We start from the raw sequence: 21,029 nt of genomic DNA, 5'->3' as shown, positions 1-21,029 counted from the left end.
GCAAAGCAATACTGTAATTTGATAAAGAACAGACCATGGGCATGGTTAAAAAAAATAGTCTCAAAGTCTCTCAAAAGTCCTATCATCTCACGCAGACAGTAGAAGGAAGAAAAAGAACTCTCCCTGCCATGAACCTCCAGCACCACAGACTTGCCGATGCAGCACCCTGGAAGGACCTGACCACAGCCAACTCTTGAGTCCGTCCGAAAACTTCGAGCCTCCGACCAGCCCTCTGACACCGAGCACCATCTCTGCTGAGCACTCTGACTCCGGCCCCGGCAATAGGCAAAACCGAGGATTTGGGGCCTTCCCCTCTGGAGATTTTCAATCGCACAGTAGCAGTGGCAGCGAAGCAGGCATTTCAGAAGTTTCTCCAGATGTTCCTCCGTGCTTCTCAAGTTTGTCTCCATCCAATCAGGATTATGTACGGCCCCTACTTAACAAATAGGATATCATTTCGGAGAGGCCGCGTGCGCTGCGTCACGTCGCCATCTTCTCCTCCCCTCCCCTTTAGAAATACCTTTCAAGGTCCAAGCTCTATTAATATCAATCTGAATTCTTTTCTGTATCGATTACAATGGAAAGACAATTTTATTCTTCTAAGGTTCACATAGCAAGCTGCTACCAAAGTTCAAATGGTTTAATTTAATATCAGAATGTATACAATATACAACCTGAAATTCTTACTCTACACAGATATCCATGAAACAGGAAACTCCGTAGAATGAATGACAGAGATGTTCAAACTCCAAAGCCCCCCTACCCCTTTCTCATGCACAAACAGCTGCAGCAGAAGCTTTGACACTCCCCCCACCCCCCGCTTGCACCAGCAGAGGCACTGATGCCCCCCACCATGCAAACAATAGCAAAAGCTCCCCTGAAGGGGCCTTGATCTAGAGTCAATTTAAAAAAAACGACAGCCCATAACCCAGCACTTTGGTACCTCGGTTAGGCCCTCTCCCCCCATCGAGGGGGAGAGAGAGAAGTTGCCCCTGAAACAATGAGAGCAGAGACCAGCAACTCACTGTTCTGACGTTTCAATCTTCTGCATCACTTCTTGAAGCTCCAGGCTCGAGGGCTGACAGGCTCTCACTCTCCATCAGAAAGGGACAGCGAGGGAGCACACAAATACGGAGGCCTTCCTCCAACAGCAACACGCACCACCTGCTGACTCAATGTTTCAGCCTCCTGCCACGCTTCATCGGCGAGGAACTGGGTCATCTCCAGTGCTGCTCCCCGAAGGCGCACATCTTCAAGGCAATTCCTGGAGATGGCGAAGCGCCCGGCCACAAGGCTGGTCCGAAAACCAGCACTTGCCAAGAACCATAGTTTGAATGGTAGATCACGGGATCTGATAGAAACCCAGCCTCCTAGGGGAAAAAAAAGAAAGAGTAAGAGAAGAATAAGCTGTTTCGTGGATGGGCTGGAAGAAGTTGTCTGGGTCTGCAAAATCTGCTGGCACCTTCTATAAAATGTGTCCCTCTGTAGCACATTTTGTCTTTATTCTCTTGTAGCTTTGCATGGTACATGTATAAAGTATTTTGGATTCCCATTATGTTTGGTTCCCATATAAATTATCTTGTAGACAATTAATTGTTTTTTGCTACAACCTTTAGGTCTAGATCTATACAACACTTTGCACAGTTGATACAAATATTGAAACATGTATCATTGTTTTTAAGATGTTATGGAATTTTTAAAAATCTTTGATTTGAAAGAGATATTTACTAATCATGAATTAAATTGCCAAATATAGATACTATTTGCTGCACTTGGAAGGAGAGAATGTCATGGATTATAATTTGTAGCTTGCAACCGTCGGAGAATTATTTGGGTTTTAAAAAGTATCTTTTTTGTTATAGGGATCCAAGCAGAAAATTTTGGAATTGCACTACACGGTCACCTGATAATGTGTGTCAAATAGACAATCCTCAAATATATTCGCAACTGCCATATGTAATGAATGTAACAGCTGTCAATCCAGTTGGCCACAGGACTACGCTCTTGGAATTTGTAGTACTGGACATTGGTAAGTAATTTTGTTAGTTTGGTTGAAATATTGAACAGATACTGAAGTTGTTAAAACAGTTGAATGTCTAATGGCTTGGCTGTTCACGGGAGTGCATCATCTTGCAATAGTGGAAAAATGGAAATATTGTTAGTTACATTTCAAGCTTATTAGTTAAGCTGAGGAAAAAATGTCGATTAATAATATTTTTAGCTACAAGAAATCAAATGGGAGAAACAGGACATAGAACATTAGAGCAGAGTACAGGCTGTTTGACACATGATGTTGTGCAGACCTAGCAACCTAATCCTTTCCTTCCCACATTGTTCTGTATTTTTGTCATTCAAAAATGTCTATAGAAGAATTTCTTAGATAACTCTATGTATCTACCTCTGCTACTACCTTGGCAATGCATCTTGGGTACCAAGCGCTCTGTGCAGAAAAAAATACCTCTGACATCTCCTCTACACTTTCCTTCGGTTATCTTTAAATTACGCGCTCTCATATTAGTCATTTCCGCCCCGGGGAAAAGTGTCTAGCTGCCCACTCAGTCAATGCTTCATCATCTTGTACACGTCTATTAATTTACCACTCACCCTCCGTCGCTCCAAAGAGAAGATGATAAACTATGGAGCAAGAACAAAACTGTTCCATTTCTGGCACAAACCATCAGTGAGATTCACCTGTATTGCCCTGTGTGGCTGGCGGCTCACAGACTTTGATTATCAGAGCATGTAAGATAAACATCAGCATACTGGCCCAGCACCAGAGATATCCATGACACCTTATAGCAGTGAAAGTAAGAATGTAAGCACTACCTGCCAATGCCATGGCTGACATAGGCGGTTTTGAAGTGTTACTGTTTCACTAGGAGTGATAGCCACTCATTTTCAGTACTGCAAAATGCTACACACTGGTTTGGAAAAGACAAAACTGCGGATTTTTGAAATACTGTATAAAAGTTAAAAGGTAAACACTGGCAGCACTTGTGGAGTGAGATAGTAATGTTTCAGGTTATAAACAAGAGAAAATCTGCAGATGCTGGAAATCCAGAGCTACACACACAAACTGCTGGAAGAACTCAGCAGGCCAGGCAGCGTCTATGGAAAAGAATAAACGGTTGCAGCTTCAGGCCTGGACCTTTTTCGGGACAGAAGGAAGGGGGAAGATGTCAGAGTAAAAAGGGTGGGGCGAGGGGATGGAGGCTAGCTGAAGGTGATGGGTGAAGCCGGCTAGAGAAGGTAAAGGTCTGGAGATGGAGGAATCTGATAGGAGAGAAGAGGAGACCATAGGAGAAAGGGAAGGAGGAGGGGACCCAAAGGGAATGATAGGCAAGTGAGAAGAGTTGCAGGCTACCCAGATGAATATAAGGTGTTGCTCTTCCACCTTAATTGTGTCATCATGATGGCATAAGAGCTTCAAGCTGATGGTTTGCATTCGAACTGTGGAATGCTTAAAATAAAAATAAGTGCAAAGAAAGAGAAATGGGATTATGATGGAGCTGGAAAGAGTGATTAAATAGCAGAAGGTAGTACAAAGGAAGCAACACACATAAAAAATGCTGGTGAACGCAGCAGGCCAGGCAGCATCTATAGGAAGCAGTTCCATTCTGTTATGTAATGCTTTCTTTCTATACCACTTGCTTGACCTTGCCCTCTTGTCTGGTTCCAATGAAAAGCTCCACAGAAAAACATCTCTCACCTCCCAGAGGGCATTGTGCGTGGGGACAGGATTTCCAGGAGAGATGGAAGAGAACAGAAAGAGCTGAGCAGCATGGGAGAAAATTCTGGAAGGTGCCAGAGTAGAACTAGAATTGGTTTTGGCTTATTATTGTCACAAGTTCCAAGACAGTGCAAAGCTTGTCTTGCTTACCATACGGATCTTATCATGACACAGAGCGTTGAAGTAGAACAAAGTAAAACAATAACAGTGCAGAATGAAGTGTTAAAGCTGCAGAGAAGATGCAGAGCAGGGATCAGGAAGTGTGGGGGACCGATGAATATTGAGATTGAGTGGATAGTGTTTGCAGAATGATTAGTGCATTAAGGCAGAGAAGCAGAATTAGACCATTGAGTCTGCTAATGTGGCTGATTTGTTATCTCTGTCAAGCCCATTCTTCTGCCTTCTCCACATAACTTTTGACACCTGTACTGATCAAGAGCCTATCAAATCCCAATGACGTTAAATATACTCGACGACTTGGCCTCCATAGTTGCGTGGGGCAATGAATTCCACAGATTCATCACCCTCCGGCTAAAGAAATTCCTCCTCATCTCTGTTCTAAAGAGACGCCCTTCTATTCTGAGGCTGTGCCCTCTGGTCACAGGCTCCTCCACTATAGGAAACATTCTGTCCATGTCCACTCTTTCGAGGCCTTTCAATATTCAGTAGGTTTCAATGAGATCCTCCCTTCATTCTTCTAAACTCTAGAAAGTGGAGGCCCAGAGCCCTCAAATACTCTTCATACATTAACCCCTGCATTTCCAGGATCATTCTTGTGAATCACCTCTGGACCCAGCACATCCTTCCTTAGAGAGGCGGCCCAAAACTGCTCACTAATTCACTACAAATTAAATGAATGCTCCCTCTGTGACCAAGTGGATTTCCTCTGGATGCTCCAGTTCCCACCCCTCACGCCAGAGGTGTACAGGTTGGTAGGTGATTTGTCACTCTTAGTGCAGGTGGGTGGCAGCACTGATGGGAATGTGGAGAATAGTTTACAGGCAATATTAGTGAGGAACTGGGATTGCATTGTAACTGTGCATTGATAGATTCAGTGGGTCAAATATCCTCCTACGTTGTATAGAATTATTACTTGCATTTCTGATCACTGGTTCACAGAACATAGAACAGTACAGCACATTGTGGGCCAAATGGCCTGTTGTGTTGAATCAACTAAAAAGCAAATCAAAAACACCCAAACAAACACTAATCCCTCCTACCATGTCCATATCCCTCCATCCTCATTCTATCCATGTACCTCTCCAAATGTCTCTTAAAAGACTGTAATGTATTTGCTACTACCACCATACTGGGCAAAGCATTCCAGGCATCCATGAATCTGAGTAAAAAAGACTTGCCCCTCACCTCCTCCTTGAACCTACCCCCTCTTACCATCAATGCATACCCTCTGTTATTAGGCCCTCTGGCATTAGATAGAAATTTATGGTGTCGAAGGATGCCACACAGCCAGGACTGCTAAGCCAGCTAAAAATAGACTTATCCCATCTCCTGTCTCATGGTTTATAATCATGTAATAGTTGATGCTCTTCAAGATGGGCCACAGGTTTCTGTCCCCCCACCAGGCTTGTCTGGTGAGGAGGGTGGCTAGACACCTAGCAGGACAAAAAACAAGACCTGTCAAAGGGCGGATGAACCCTCTCGTAGGGTCAACGGCCATCTAGCAAACACGTGCCGCGAAGCGCGGAAAGGGCATCCCTTGCATCGAAGCCTGGTCTGGCCATTCACTGCAACAGAACTCCCCCCAGCTGTCTTGGACCCCACCATGCTGCTGGATCCGGGAGGGGATGTTGAGAGGGTGGGTCTGGACCTGTGCAACCCCCTACTCACCTAAATCCACTCACACACACGCTGTTCCTTTCTGAGGAGTGGGGTACCACCCCAGTAACTGACTGAAAGGAACCATCATCATCCAGGTAGCCAGAGAGAGACGGGGGAGATGGTGGGTTTTTGAGTTGAAAATCCTCCAGTCCTTCTACTGACTGCGACAAAAGAGCCCTGTGTTATCAGCAGATATCTGTTACAGTGTTTTTCCAGTTCAGACGATGATGATTCTCTGCCTTTGTTTCAGTTCAGCCTGATCCACCTACAAATGTAAAAGCTGAGCCTGTGTTTGGATCTCCCAGAAGAATAAGCGTTCGGTGGAGTTATCCTTCATCATGGAGTTTACGTTTTAACTTAAAGTTTATCCTGGAGTACAGACTTCAGCAGAATGACTTCTGGTTTCGGGTAAGTTCATCAGTGGTTTCACATTGCTCCTTGTGGTTTGTGTGGAGGCTTCTGATGAATTTGGAGGTCTGTTGAGAGCACTTACACCAGCACAGATTTCTGAAAATGCAGTTTTTGTTTTTGTTCTTGCAGTGGTCTTGGTCACGAGCTGCTCTCATGCTTCTAGTATGGCAAAGGTTGTTTTTTAGGTGGCAGGATGGGGATGGGTCTCAAGGAGATGTGAGTTGATCCTTCCTTCTGCTGGCCTGCAGGTCACCCCTGGGCAAGCTGTAGCATTTGCTTCGCCTCCTGATCAGGGTCATGGAAGCCATGGGAGCTGGTGGTGGATGGTCGTATGACCAGCTGGTGCGTATCACAAGTCCTGGTTATACGACCACTGACACCAGGCAGACAATCACTGAAGAGTATTGATAATGGATGGGGTCACATGTCTTGTAAGGACATTGCCCGGAAGAAGGCAATGGTAAACCACTTTGTGGAAAAAATTGCCAAGAACAATCACAGTCATGAATAGACCATCATCCCTCACGTCATACGACACAACACATAATGATGATAATAAAGGCTATTGTAGTTGCACTTCAGTTTGCTGTGGTCAGGTACCTGAACCGTTAGAACTCGTGGTTGCAAAACACATCCTACACAGTCAAGAAGGCTCAACAATGTCTACTTTTTGAGAAGGCTGGACTCTGTACATCCATACTCATGTCATTCTACAGATGCACCGTATAGAGAGCATCCTAACGAGCTGCATCACTACTTGGTAAGGAAACTGCCCAATGCATCACTGGCACCAGCCTACCTGCCATCAAGTACATGTATACATTAACGTGCTGGAAAATGGCCAATAACATTATGAAGGATCCCTTCCTCCCCAGTTAATGGACAGTTGGTCTCACTCCCATCAGGGAGGAGGTTATGAAGAATCCACATCAGGAGCGCCCGACTCAAAAACAGTTACTTTCTCCAGGCAGTAAGGCTGATCAACATCTCCACCCACTAACTCCACCATAACTTTATTACTCCTCATCAGTCATCTGATGTACTGCCTAGCATCACTTTATGGAGATACAATCAATTTAGGATGCTTCGGAAAAAGTATTCAACTCCCACAGACACATTTTACCGCCTTATTTTCTACATTTAAAATGTATTGAAGTCAGAAATTTTTGAGCTAATCTACCAAACATTGTACATCATGCTAAATCAAAAGAAAAGTTCCAAAACCTGTCAACAATTTACTAAAAATTAAAAACCAAAATTGTGAGGCTGAAGAAGTATTCGTCCCTTTGTAATTACTACGCTAACTTTCTTTGTATGCTATATACACTTCCCAATATGTTGATGTAGAAAATTGAAGGATCACCTATTTTCAATGAATTCAAAAAAATAAATGCCCCTCTCTGTGTAAGGTTAACATTTTGGACCAAATCAAAAATGAAGATGAGGGCATTCAAGACAAGTCAGAGAAATGATAATAGAGAAGCACAAATCTGGGGAAGGGTACAAGGCCATCTCAAAGGCACTGAACATACCTTGGAGCTCAGTGCAGTCCCTTTGGCGGGGGAAAAAGTGGAAAAGATATGAAACCATAGCCACACTGCCTACATCAGGCCAGTCTTATAAACCTTGTCGCAAGAGAAGAATGGCACTTTTAAGAGAGGCTACTGTGATGCCAACATTTATTTTCATTGTGTGTGATGTTTTTCTTATTATTGTTATTGTATTCTTTATCTTACTGTTTTTTTTGTGCTGCATTGGATCCAGAGTAACAATTATTTCATTCTCCTTTACACTTGTTTACTGGAAGTGATATTAAACAATCTTGAATCTTGATCAAAAATGCATGAGTATTTATAATTGATATCAATGCTAGACTAATCTTGGGCAAGTATACATTTTGCTTCCAGATGCTAAATTAAATTGCAATATATCAAATACACGTTTTCAAAGTTTTTGTTAATAACATTTGAGAAAGTCGGGAAAAAGAGATTTAGCAGAACAAATGGCGCTTTAAGGCAAAAGACATTATGATTTTATGTAATACATGACATTCATTTTTGAATAACTTTTGTACAGTTGAATGAAAAATCAGATAGTAAATATAATTTAAATGATACCAGCTGTACAATTGGCTTACAAATTTATTCATCTATATTTGTGTTTGTTTTTGTGCTTTTAAATTGAAACCAATGCATAAAGTTGAAACATAAATGGAATTGATGACAAAATTAAGCTTGCGGAGAATAGTGGTGCTAATGGGTTTTGTATGCACGAGGACTTTCCACGCTGAGGTTAGGTCACCCTTCTTTCTCCAGTCCTCTGACTCCAACACAATTAAACCTAATAATCCTAACTTAAAATGCACAATCTCTCTGTGTAAGTTCATGTCTGTGTCGGGTTTTTATTCAAAGAAAGAAAATGTGATGTTGATGGGCTTTGGGCTTTGGAGGGCAACTGTTTCTGCATGGAGCTTCAGGAGTTCCTCTTTGTTCTAACTCTACCACATTGTCAGGTCTTGTCTCTCAAAAAACTAGTCAATAAGTAAGTAAACAACATCATCAAAGAATAATAACCCAGAACCTAGATTGTTTTAGCATGTGAAAATCTTGATTTTGGAAGGCTGAAACTTTTACTTTACTTTATACTTTATTGTCGCCAAACAATTGGTACTAGAACGTACAATCATCACAGTGATATTTGATTCTGTGCTTCACACTCCCTGGATTACAAATATTAAATATTTAAAATATTTAAAATAGTTAAAATTAGTAAATATTAAAAATATAAATCATAAATCATAAATAGAAAATAGAAAAATAGGAAGTAAGGTAGTGCAAAAAAACCGAGAGGCAGGTCCGGATATTTGGAGGGTATGGCCCAGATCTGTGTCAGGATCTGTTCAGCAGTCTTATCACAGTTGGAAAGAAGCTGTTCCCAAATCTGGCCGTACAAGTCTTCAAGCTCCTGAGCCTTCTCCTGGAGGGAAGAGGGATGAAAAGTGTGTTGGCTGGGTGGGTCGTGTCCTTGATTATCCTGGCAGCACTGCTCCGACAGCATGCGGTGTAAAGTGAGTCCACGGACGGAAGATTGGTTTGTGTGATGTGCTGCGCCGTGTTCACGATCTTCTGTAGCTTCTTTCGGTCTTGGACAGGACAACTTCCATACCAGGTTGTGATGCACCCTAGAAGAATGCTTTCTACGGTGCATCTATAAAAATTAGTGAGGGTTTTAGGGGACAGGCCAAATTTTTTTTTAGTTTTCTCAGGAAATAAAGGCGCTGGTGGCCCTTCTTGGCAGTGGACTCTGCTTGGTTGGACCAAGTCAGATCATTTGCGATAATGACCCCGAGGAACTTGAAGCTTTTGACCTGTTCTACTTGCGCACCACCAATGTAAATTGGGTCGTGCGGTCCACTACTCCTTCTGAAGCCAACAACCAATTCCTTTGTTTTGCTGGCGTTGAGGGATAGGTTATTGTCTTCGCACCATGCCACCAGGTTCTTAGTTTCTCTCTGTACTCAAACTCATCATTACCCAAGATACGGCCTACAATTGTTGTGTAATCAGCAAACTTGTATATTGAGTTTGATGGAAACTTGGCTACACAATCATAGGTGTACAGTGAGTACAGCAGGGGGCTGAGTACACAGCCTTGTGGGGCACCGGTGCTCAGGGTGATTGTAGAAGAGAGCTTGTCCCCTATTTTTACAGCCTGGGTCCTGTCTGTGAGGAAGTTGAAGATCCAGCTACAGATCTGAGTGCTAAGGCCCAGGTTCTGGAGCTTAGGAATCAGTTTACAATGGATCTTCATTTACCAGGTAAAATTGTTAAGAAGTAAAATGGTGAACGTGCAGCACTGAGCAAAATGCTGGAGGAACTCAGCAAAGATCATTCCCTGCATTCCTTTGTCCACTCATCTCTCCCACTGATTTCCCTCCTGGTACTTATCCTTGCAAGTGGAAAAAGTGCCACACCTGCCCCTACACCTCCTCCCTCACTACCATTCAGGGCTGCAAACAGTCTGTGCAGGTGAGGTGACACTTCACCTGTGAGTCTGTTGGGGTCATCTAGTGTACTTAATGTTCCCGGTGTGACCTCCTATATATCGGTGAGACCCGGCGTAGATTGGGATTTGGTTTTGCCGAGCGCCTCCACTTTGTTCACCATAAAACGTGGGATCACCAGGTTGTCATCCCCTCCCCCTGTCCTGGTTTTGCCTATCACCTGCCACCTCCTACTATCTCCTGCCCTGCACCCCACCTTGCTACTCTGACTTCCCTTCCTTTTCAGCCCTGAAGAAGGGTCTCGGCCCAAAACATCGACTGTTTGCCTTTTTCCATAGATGCTGCCTGATCTGCTGAGTTCCTCCAGCATTGTGTGTGTGTGTGTGTGTGTGTGTGTGTGTGTGTGTGTGTTGCTTTAGATTTCCATCATCTGCAGAGTTTTTCATAGTTGTAATTATTCTCAGGATTAGACTGCCTCATGAAACAGAAGTTTAATTTCTGTATTTTTATTTATCCAATTCCAAAACGTCCTCACGTAGCTTCTAGGAACATGTAATACGATTTGAGGTACATTTAATATTCCTGTTTATTCATGGATGGAGATGTTTCTCTACTGAAGGAGATGTAAGGCACTTCTTTCCTCTGCTGGCCTGCAGGTCACCCTTGGGCAAGGTGTAGCACCTGCTTAGCTCCCCGATCAGAGTCACTTGAAGCCATAGGGGCAGGTGGTGGATGGTCGTACGAGCAGCTGGTGCATATCACAAGTCCTGGTTATGCGACCACTGATGCCAGGCAGATGATCTCTGAAGAGTATTGATAATGTCTGGAGTCACTCGTCTTATAAAGGCACTGCGCAGAAGAATGCAATGGCAAACCAGTTCTGTAGAAAAATTTGCCAAGAACAATCATATTCAATAGACCATGGTCGCCCACATCAAATGACCTGGCACAGATTGACGATGATGATTCATCTCTTTATTCTTGGGTTATTCGGGAACAAAGGACCCTAAAACTAGGTTTTATGCTCCAGCGTTCATGGAGGCTGCCAAATGTTCAATGCTTTGTAATCTTTCTCCCAGGGTATTTATTATTGGACAAAACAATTTGATAATTTGCTAATCCTAAATGTACTTTTGGATGGATTCCAATTCAAAGCAGTGGAGCAGAAAATCTACGCTTTCACAAAGACATTGAGAACTGAACTATGAATGTCCTTCTGCAGAATTTACCACCCAGTCTGAGATACATGCTTATGAATTACCTTATGAATTAATCATTGTTTTGGGTGCCAAGTGTTGGAAAAAGGACTTCAAATTTGCCACAAAATAAATTTCCGAAGGCTGTCACAAGCTTGCATTTAAATACGTTTATTGGCTTGATTGACGATTTGCCAACTGTTCCCTCCCCCGGACCTATCAGAATAATTATACCACAATAATTTGCCACAATAACACATGGCTTGCCTGCAGAAAGCAGAGGGTTGTGGTGGAGTGGTGTCCCACAAGGATCAGTTCTAGGACCTCTACTTTTCGTGATTTTTATTAACAACCTGGATGTGGGGGTAGAAGGGTGGGTTGGCAAGTTTGCAGACGATGCAAAGGTTGATGGTGTTGTGGATAGTGTAGAGGATTGTAGAGAGACATTGATAGGATGCAGAAGTGGGCTGAGAAGTGGCAGATGGAATTCAACCCGGAGAAATGTGAAGTGGTACACTTTGGAAGGACAAACTCCAAGGCAGAGTACAAAATAAATGACAGGATACTTGGTAGTGTGGAGGAGCAGAGGGATCTGGGGGTACATGTCTACAGATCCCTGAAAGTTGCCTCACAGGTGGATAGGGTAGTTAAGAAAGCTTATGGGGTGTTAGCTTTCATAAGTCGAGGGATAGAGTTTAAGAGTCACGATGTAATGATGCAGCTCTATTAGTCCTGACGAAGGGTCTCGGCCTGATACGTCGACTGTACCTCTTCCTAGAGATGCTGCCTGGCCTGCTGCATTCACCAGCAACTTTGATGTGTGCAGCTCTATAAAACTCTGGTTAGGCCACACTTGGAGTATTGTGTCCAGTTCTGGTCGCCTCACTATAGGAAGGATGTGGAAGCATTGGAAAGGGTACAGAGGAGATTTACCAGGATGCTGCCTGGTTTAGAGAGTATGCATTATGATCAGAGATTAAGGGTGCTAGGGCTTTACTCTTTGGAGAGAAGGAGGATGAGAGGAGACATGATAGAGGTATGCAAGATATTAAGAGGAATAGATAGAGTGGACAGCCAGCGCCTCTTCTCCAGGGCACCACTGATTAGTACAAGAGGACATGGGTTTAAGGTAAGGGGTGGGAAGTTCAAGGGGGATATTAGAGGAAGGTTTTTTACTCAGTGAGTGGTTGGTGTGTGGAATGCACTGCCTGAGTCAGTGGTGGAGGCAGATACATGAGTGAAATTTAAGAGACTACTAGACAGGTATATGGAGGAATTTAAGGTGGGGGATTATATGGGAGGCAGGGTTTAAGGGTCGGCACAACATTGTGGGCTGAAGGGCCTGTACTGTGCTATACTATTCTATGTTCTATAACAGTTTTACCAAGAGCTGCTACACTATCCGCAGAATCTCTTGTGTTTTTTACTCCTTCAAACCATTGTTTTTATTTTCCCTAAATATGAATTTCCACCTGCTGATATATTCAGAGAAGATTGGGTAGGTACATGGGTTGGAGGGGCTTAAATTAGGCTTATCTGTCTCCACTGGGCAACTTTTGCAAGCTCACTGTCAGATTTCTCCAAAACAAGTACTTTTGCACTAAGGTCTGACGCACAGTGAGAAAATACCAGGAGAGTCGATCAATTCAAGGATTTTCTCAACTCCTTTCCAAACAGAAGCATTGGCTGGTGACTGAGAGAGTTATAGGGCAGTACAGTATGGAATTAGTTCCTTTGGCACCTCTGTCTATCCCGAGCAAGCTGGCCATCTCAGTTAGTCCCATATGACTTTGACTGTGGAATGATTGGTGGCAGCCAGGGTGGTTTGAGATCTGAGAAACTGCTGATCTCCTGGGATTTTCATAAAGAATAATCTCTCGGGCAGGGGTTCCCAACTTGGGGTCCATGGACCCCTTGCTTAATGGTATTGATCCTGACATTGCAAATGTTGGGAATCCTGCTCTAGAGTTTACACAGAATGCCATGATTAAATTAAAACATCTGGTGAGTGGCAGTTCTGTGGGTGAAAACACCTTGTTAATGAGAGAGGTCAGTGGAGAATGACCAGATTGGTTCAACCTGACACGAAGGTGACAGTAACCCAAATAACCGTGTGTTACAACAGTGGTGCGCAGAGGAACATCTCTAAACGCACAACACATTGAACCTTGAAGTGGATGGGCTACAGCAGCAGAAGACCTTGCTGGGTTCCACTCCTGTGCCCAGTAAAGTAGCCACTGGGTGTACTTCAGCACCAAGTTTAGCCAAATTCAGTGTTAATAGCTATTTACATTTTCAAGCCTACCCTTTGTACACAAACAATTTGACTAGATTTCTGTATTTTCCACGGCCGCATACAAATGTAGCTTTTATTGCAACATCTGTTTTGTTATTCTTGTAAGTCAATTTGAATGACTATGTATGCATGAAAGTAAACTATTGACTCATGTTCTTTAATTTTCAGCTCGAGACGTTCAAGGAAGAAGTGACTATTACTGATGCCATTGGTGCGCAACTATATTTGATTCGTGTTAAAGCAAAAGATTTCTTTGATTATGGGAAGTGGAGTGAATGGAGTTCAGAAGTACTGGTCACTACATGGACTGGTAAGCAAAATCATGCAGAATGCAGAACAGCATGAAATCTTCATTTCAAAATTCACTGAGTAAACTTGGTTTGGTCGAACTTGATGTGGTTATTTCAGTCAGGTCTAATAACCCAGCAGATGTGAAATTTGTTAACTTTGTGGCAGCAGTTCAATGCAATACGTGATAATACAGGGAGAAAAAGAAAATGAATTATAGTAAGTGTGTAACATAAATTTTTTAAATAACTAAATTAAGTAAGTGGTGCAAAAAAAAGGTAGTGTTCAAGGTTTCAATGTCCATTCAGAAATCGGATGGCAGAGGGGAAGAAGCTGTTTCTGATTTGCTGAGTGTGTGCCTTAAGGCTTTCGTACCTCCTTCCTGGTGGTATCATTGAGAAGAGGGCACGTCCTGGGTGGTGCAGGTCCTTACTGACGGCTGCCACCTTTCTGAGGCAGCACTCCTTGAAGATAACCTGGGATAAATTCTACAGCGCCCATAGCAGCTAACGTTATTAGGCAAGTACAATGTAGGAGTTGTACATCTCCACACATTGTGAATTTCACAGATGGTTGACGAACGTCCATAAAGATGATCAAAGGACCAAGTAAATCATTGACCAAAGTGATGTGATAATAAGGGAAGATTAAATAAATCTCATTAAGGGAAGACGAGACTCTTAATGCATCTGACCTTCAGGTGCGGGGAAGAAGAGCTTGAAATCTAATTTGATGGCTTTAGTTGTTTTGCAACTCAGCTGTTTTTCGAAGAATGGAAATTATTTCTAACCTTTTGGCAGGTGAAATATTAGACAGGCCATCAGAAATTGCAAGCACGTATTTATAAGAGCAGAGGTTGGGTGCTTGGTTTATTAATTCTGCTCTGCCGTTTAATAACTTTGCAGCTGGTGTTCTAAATGGGTAATCTCTGCTGCCCAGTAGACCACGAGAGTTCTGCTGATTCTGATGTCTTGATTTTCAAGACTCCTTATCTTTGTTATTGCCGGGATTGGTGGCGGGGTTAAGCTCTCACTGCGTATTGAATGCTCTCAAAGATGTACATCTCAAATAGCTTCTGTCAGCCAAGTCTGAAGTCTGGCCTTCATGTGTGGCTTAGCTGCTAAGCCCAGTGGAAGTTCCTACTGACAGGAGAAGGAGCAAAGCTGGGTTACTAGCACCTTAAAACCACTCACTTTGGGCAGATGGGTCTCGTCAGCTGTAGTTGGCAAAGAAGGAAATCTCTGCTCTCAACCCTCCACTGCTTCATGGTTATACCCAGCCATGGGGAAGGCTTCAGGAGTAAACCCCAAGGAAAAATCCAGAGCTGGAGATTCCTACGTTGAATTCAGTCCTCCTGCGACACCACTGGTGTCAAACTGTATCGATCTCTGCCATTGCTTTGCATTTATCAGCTGTGTGGAAAGAGGGAACCTGGGCAAGCAAGAGAAAATCTGCAGATGCTGGAAATCCAAGCAACACACACAAAATGCTGGAGGAACTCAGCAGGCCAGGTAGCATCTATGGAAAAGAGTGCAGTCGATGTTTCGGGCCAAGATCCTTCAGCGGGATATGGGCAATAACTTGCTCTCCATATCCTACTGCCCTGGCTTACGTACTGACTTGCTACTCTTGTAGGCAGCTGGGACGTCACATCCACGGTCAACGCTACCAATAGAGGGCCTCAGGTTTCATCAACTATCACAATCTATGTCCATCGTTACTACAGGAGGAAATTGGTCCGTGTTTTCCAAGGTCTTACTTTGAATTTTTATTGGCAGACACAGTGTTGTAAATTGAGATGGTTTGATAAGAGGACCATTGTCATGTGACTGTTAGGTTCATTTCCTGTCTGCTGCAGTGAATGAAATGTAGGCCATCTGTATGGTAAAGGTTAGCTTTATTTGTCACATGTACATTGAAACATGCAGTGAAATAAGTCATTTACGTCAATGACCAACACAGTCCGAGGATGAGCTGGGGCAACCTGCAAGTGTCCCCATGCTTCTGGCGCCAATATAGCATGCCCACGACCTTAATGCATATGTTTTTGGCATGTGGGAGGAAACAGGAGCACCCAGAGGAAACCTCCGCAGTCACAAGGAGAACATACAAACTCCTTACAGACAATGGTGGCAATGAATCTGGGTTGCTGGCACTGTAATAGTGTATGCTAACCACTATGTTCTGTGCCCTTCCATGTAGAGGGATTACCTCTCCATAGGATAATGGCTTACAATATACAAAGCTGCTGTATCAAAGCCGTTAGCATGAGATCAGACCTATGAGATTGTAGCTTCTGTGCGAGTTTACTTTCACACTAGGGGGCTCCACAGGGGACTGTCTTGTCTCCCTTTCTCTTCACCATTTACACCTCAGACTTCAACTACTGCACAGAGTCTTGTCATCTTCAGAAGTTTTCGGATGACTCTGCCATAGTTGGATGCATCGGCAAGGGAGATGAAGCTGAGTGCTGGGCTATGGGGAAACTTTGTCACATGGTGTGAGCAGAATTATATGCAGCTTAATGTGAAAAAGAGTAAGGAGCTGGTGGTAGACCTGAGGAGAGCTAAGGTACTGGTGACCCCTGTTTCCATCCAGGGGGTCAGTGTGGACATGGTGGAGGATCACAAATACCTGGGGATACGAATTGACAATAAACTGGACTGATCAAAGAACACTGAGGCTGTCTACAAGAAGGGTCAGAGCCGTCTCTATTTCCTGAGGAGACTGAGGTCCTTTAACATCTGCCGGACGATGCTGAGGATGTTCTACGAGTCTGTGGTGGCCAGTGCTATCATGTTTTCTGTTGTGTGCTGGGGCAGCAGGCTGAGGGTAGCAGACACCAACAGAATCAACAAACTCATTGGTAAGGCCAGTGATGTTGTAGGGATGGAACTGGACTCTCTCACGGTGGTGTCTGAAAAGAGGATGCTGTCCAAGTTGCATGCCATCTTGGACAATGTCTCCCATCCACTACATAATGTACTGGGTGGGCACAGGAGTACATTCAGCCAGAGACTCATTCCACCAAGATGCAACACAGAGCGTAATAGGAAGTCATTCCTGCCTGTGGCCATCAAACTTTACAACTCCTCCCTTGGAGGGTCAGACACCCTGAGCCAATAGGCTGGTCCTGGACTTATTTCCTGGCATAATTTACTTTTTACTATTTAACTATTTCTGGTTTATTACTATTTATTATTTATGATGCAACTGTAACGAAAACCAATTTCCCCCGGGATCAATAAAGTATGACTATGACTAGTAATTTGTAAATAAATTGACATTTTTGCATTACAGAAACAACTTCAGAATCTACCCAGACTACTTTTGCAGCATTAACAGTGGACTATGTGGACGTTCACGGTCAACAAACAGAGTCTCCCTCTGCTCCAACTTCAATATTTCCAAGTAAGTTCAATGTTGCTTTTTGGTACTCAGCCAACGATCAGTGTGCAGTCATCCTGTAATGAAATTTACTAAGCTGTAGGAACCGGTCCAAGTTACTGGAGGTGAATAATGCTGGTGTGAGTATACCCCCAAATAATTGAGGGCCTGGAGGGAATTCTGACATGAACTTGCTTTATAAGCCAGATGAGGATGATTGAATTCTTAAATGCCCTGGAGTTTAGAAGAATGAGGGGGGATTTCGTTGAAATCTATCGAATATTGAAAGGCCTCGATAGAGTAGATGTGGAGAGGATGTTTCCTGTAGTTGGAGAATTTAGGACCAGAGGGCACAATCTCAGGGTACAAGGATGTCCCTTTTAGAACAGAGATGAAGAGGAATTTCTTTAGCCAGAGGGTGATGAATCTGTGAAATTCATTGCCGCAGACAGCTGTGGAGGCCGTTTTGAATATACTGAAAGTGGAGGTTGATGGGTTCTTGATTAATAAGCTCATCAAAGATTACGGAGGAGAAGGCAGGAGAATGAGGTTGAAAGGAATAATAAATCAACCGTGATGGAATAGCAGAGCAGACTCAGTGGGCCGAATAGCCTAATTCAGCTTCCATGTCTTATAGTCTTATTTACAAATGGTTCAACAAATTCCCCAAAATCAGTATATAATAATCGAAAATGATGAGTGGGTTTATAAGAAATTAAAACATACCACATGCACTGGTAAGTTAATTATAGGGATTTAGCTGAAACAATTAATACCATTTTCAGCACACGTTATCCAATACATTTTAATAGTGAAAGCAACAGTATCACAATTTGCATTAATTTGGTGGTGCTAATATAGAAGCATATTAGCAAGATAGATAATTTGATCCTAATGGATGAGATCTTGTGGTGTCTGTCTTCAATAAATTCCAGACAGTGAGATGTTCTGTCTCTTGCCATTCCACAACATTAACATCTGATGTGTGTTTCAAATGCTTTAACCACAGGCTCTGAAGTGCTGGATACGGATGTTATCATATTGATCTCAATTGCCATCATGATCGGGCTATTCTCAATGACGGCTGCATTCGTGCTCTGGTATGTTTTTTAAAAAAAAAACAGGATTGCTTTTAATCTCATGTTTGTGTATAGATTGTTATGACTTACTGTCCATTACGCCAGGTGCGTTTAGGGCAGCAATGAAGGGCCTCCATCTCTGGCAGTATTCAAGGCTTCCTTCATCATATCAGTAGCTTCCTCTCGGTTTTCACTACTGTCAGTCTTGTTAGGAGACTCAGGAATACAGTCACACTCAGATGTAGAAGGATTCTTCATTGCTGTTTCCACAACAATTTAAAAAAAATTGGTCAATGTTGTTAGCCCTGAGCTGAACCCCCGAACCTGGAGAACTGGTGGACCTACCCTTTGACATGTTTGGCATGGATGACCCTACTGAGAGCCAGACCTAAAGCCTTGACTCCAGTCAACATAGCTCTCTGGTTCATTGAGGCACACAAGCCTCCAAACCCAGCGACAAGGTTGTGGCCCTCTTGGAGGAGATTGTCCTGAGTCAGCTTTATATTCTTGCCCTCATAATCTACTTTGTTATTATATTTCACCATATTGTTTGCCTGCACCGCATTTTCGCTGTAACTATTAAACTTGTTATTGTTTTACCTTGTTCTACTTCAATGCACTGTGTAATAATTTGATCTATATGAACAGTGTGCAAGGGAAGCTTTTCACTGTATCTTTGTACATGTGACAATAATATTTCTATTATAATTAAGGAGAAAATATCTTGACAGCATTGAGTACGAGGCATGGTGATAAGAGGTTGTTATGCAAAGACGTGAGTTCAAATCCTGGCTTTGCAGCTATTGGAATTTAAGTTGCGTTAATAATCTGGAATTTGCAGGAGTAGTGATAGACACAAGAGCTACCAGAATGTTGTGAGAATACCTTTTGATCACAACTGTCCTTCAGAGGAAGAAATCTTCATCTCACCTATGATACCTATGAAAGAAAACAGAGATGCTGGAACAGCTTGGCCAATCAAGCAGTATCTGTGGAAACAGAAACCAGTCAAAGTTCAAAGTACATTTATGTCACTATATACAAACCTGAGATTCATTTTCTTGTGAGCAGACTCAATAAGTTTAATGAATAATAACCGTAACAGAATCAATGAAAGACTGCCCAACTTTGGCATTCAACCAGAGTGCAGAAGACAAGAAACTGTGCAAATACAAAAAGAAAGAAAGTAATAATAATAATAAATTATAAGCAATAAATATCGAGAACATGTGATGAAGAGTCCTTGAAAGTGAGCCCACTGGTTGTGGGAACATTTTAATGATGGGGCAAGTGAAGTTCAAGAGCCGGAAAGCTGAGGGGTTGGTCTTGTTTACATTCGGTGAAGGCTCCCTGACCCAGCATGTTAACTGGTTTCACTTTCCTCCGATGCTGTTTGTCCAGCTGTTCTCCCCGCCTTTAGTTTGTTTCAGATTCTAGCACCTGCAGTTTTGTTTTCCATTGGAAGCTCCTTGCAAACTGGAATGGCCTTACAGGTCACTCGGATGTGTACCTAGTACTACATTTGAAGAAAAAGAGATTTTAAAACCAGCCATCTAATGTTGCCTTGGACACCAAGTTCAGACATTGTAAAGGGACTCCCAGTTTAATTATCTTAGTCAGCTCATAATTATCAGGACTCTAGTGTCTAAGCTAAACGAGGGAAGACTTGGGCTGCAGAAATGTGATTTTTGAGAAGAATGAAGAAAGTGTCACAGGAGGACAGAGTAACAAATGGGGAAATGTTGCGAAAAGCCAGTCATCAATCAGGCAATTACTGAGGAAGGAGAAACTCGAGCATCCTGCAGCTGGGAAAAATTGATGGAAGAAAATGTCGCAGTCGACAGCACATGACATTCATGAGTTACATCAAGGGGTAGATGGGCAAAAGTTCTGAAGAGCTTATTAGAGCTTCTCAGATTAAAGACAGATGGAAGACAGTGGTCACTCATGGCACATGACGTTGATGAGTGTCTAAGCTGGGAGAGCTACCCTATAAATAGTTAAGCAGCAGCCTAACATGGACAATATACCTGACTCTATCACAATCCCAGGCAATATCCTATTCCTTTAGTAGGATAGACACCTCCAGAGGTGATTGCACAGTGGTAAACACATGAGAAACAGAGAAATCCTTGGAGTCATTAATATTGAGTCCAGCAACACTCACAACACGCTGAAGGAACTCAGCAGGTCGGGCAGCATCCATGGAAAAGATTGGTCGACGTTTCGGGCCGGAACCCTTCCCGAAACGTCGACCGATCTTTTCCACGGATGCTGCCCGACCTGCTGAGTTCCTCCAGCATGTTGTGAGTGTTGCTTTGACCAGCATCTGCAGATTATTTTGTGTTTAATATTGACTCCAGCTCGTAAGACAAATGAGCAGAGTTTGGCCATTCACCCAGTTGAATTCGCTCCACCATTTGATCGTGACCTATTTATTTTCCCTCTCAGCCCCATTCACCTGCTTTCTCCCTGTAACCTTTCACACCCTTTATAATCAAGAACATATCAACCTCCATTTTAAATGTACCCAGTGACTTGGCTTTCACAGCTGTCTGTGGCATTGAATTCCACAGATTCACCACCATTTGGCTAAATAGATTCCTCTTCATCTCTACTCTGATCCCAGACTGGCCCACTATAGGAAACATTCTTTCCATGTCCACTCTTTCTAGGGCTTTCAATATTCAGTAGGTTTCAATGATATTCACCCTCATTCTTCTGATCTCCAGCGAGTACAGGCCCAGAGCCATCAAACACTCCTCAAACATTAACCTTTTCATTCCAGGGATCATTCTTG

The 21,029-nt window shown here is 43.1% G+C and overlaps 1 protein-coding gene across 5 annotated transcripts in view; it reads left to right on the top strand.

Annotated features, from left to right (window-relative positions):
* The window catches only part of LOC134343875 (interleukin-11 receptor subunit alpha-like), a 129,660-nt gene that overhangs the window by 95,400 nt on the left and 13,231 nt on the right, over positions 1–21,029 (top strand). For all 5 annotated transcript variants that reach the window (XM_063042735.1, XM_063042732.1, XM_063042734.1 and 2 more), the window contains exons 6-10: positions 1,863–2,029; positions 5,820–5,977; positions 13,644–13,785; positions 17,064–17,174; positions 18,160–18,250. In XM_063042735.1, the coding sequence (XP_062898805.1) occupies positions 1,863–2,029; positions 5,820–5,977; positions 13,644–13,785; positions 17,064–17,174; positions 18,160–18,250 (669 nt within the window). The remainder of the gene's footprint in view (positions 1–1,862; positions 2,030–5,819; positions 5,978–13,643; positions 13,786–17,063; positions 17,175–18,159; positions 18,251–21,029) is intronic.

The sequence above is a fragment of the Mobula hypostoma genome, chromosome 3 (assembly GCF_963921235.1).
Source record: "Mobula hypostoma chromosome 3, sMobHyp1.1, whole genome shotgun sequence".
Lineage (NCBI taxonomy): Eukaryota > Metazoa > Chordata > Chondrichthyes > Myliobatiformes > Myliobatidae > Mobula > Mobula hypostoma.
The sequence above is the reverse complement of the archived record's forward strand: the minus strand, read 5'-3'. Positions and strand labels throughout refer to the sequence as shown.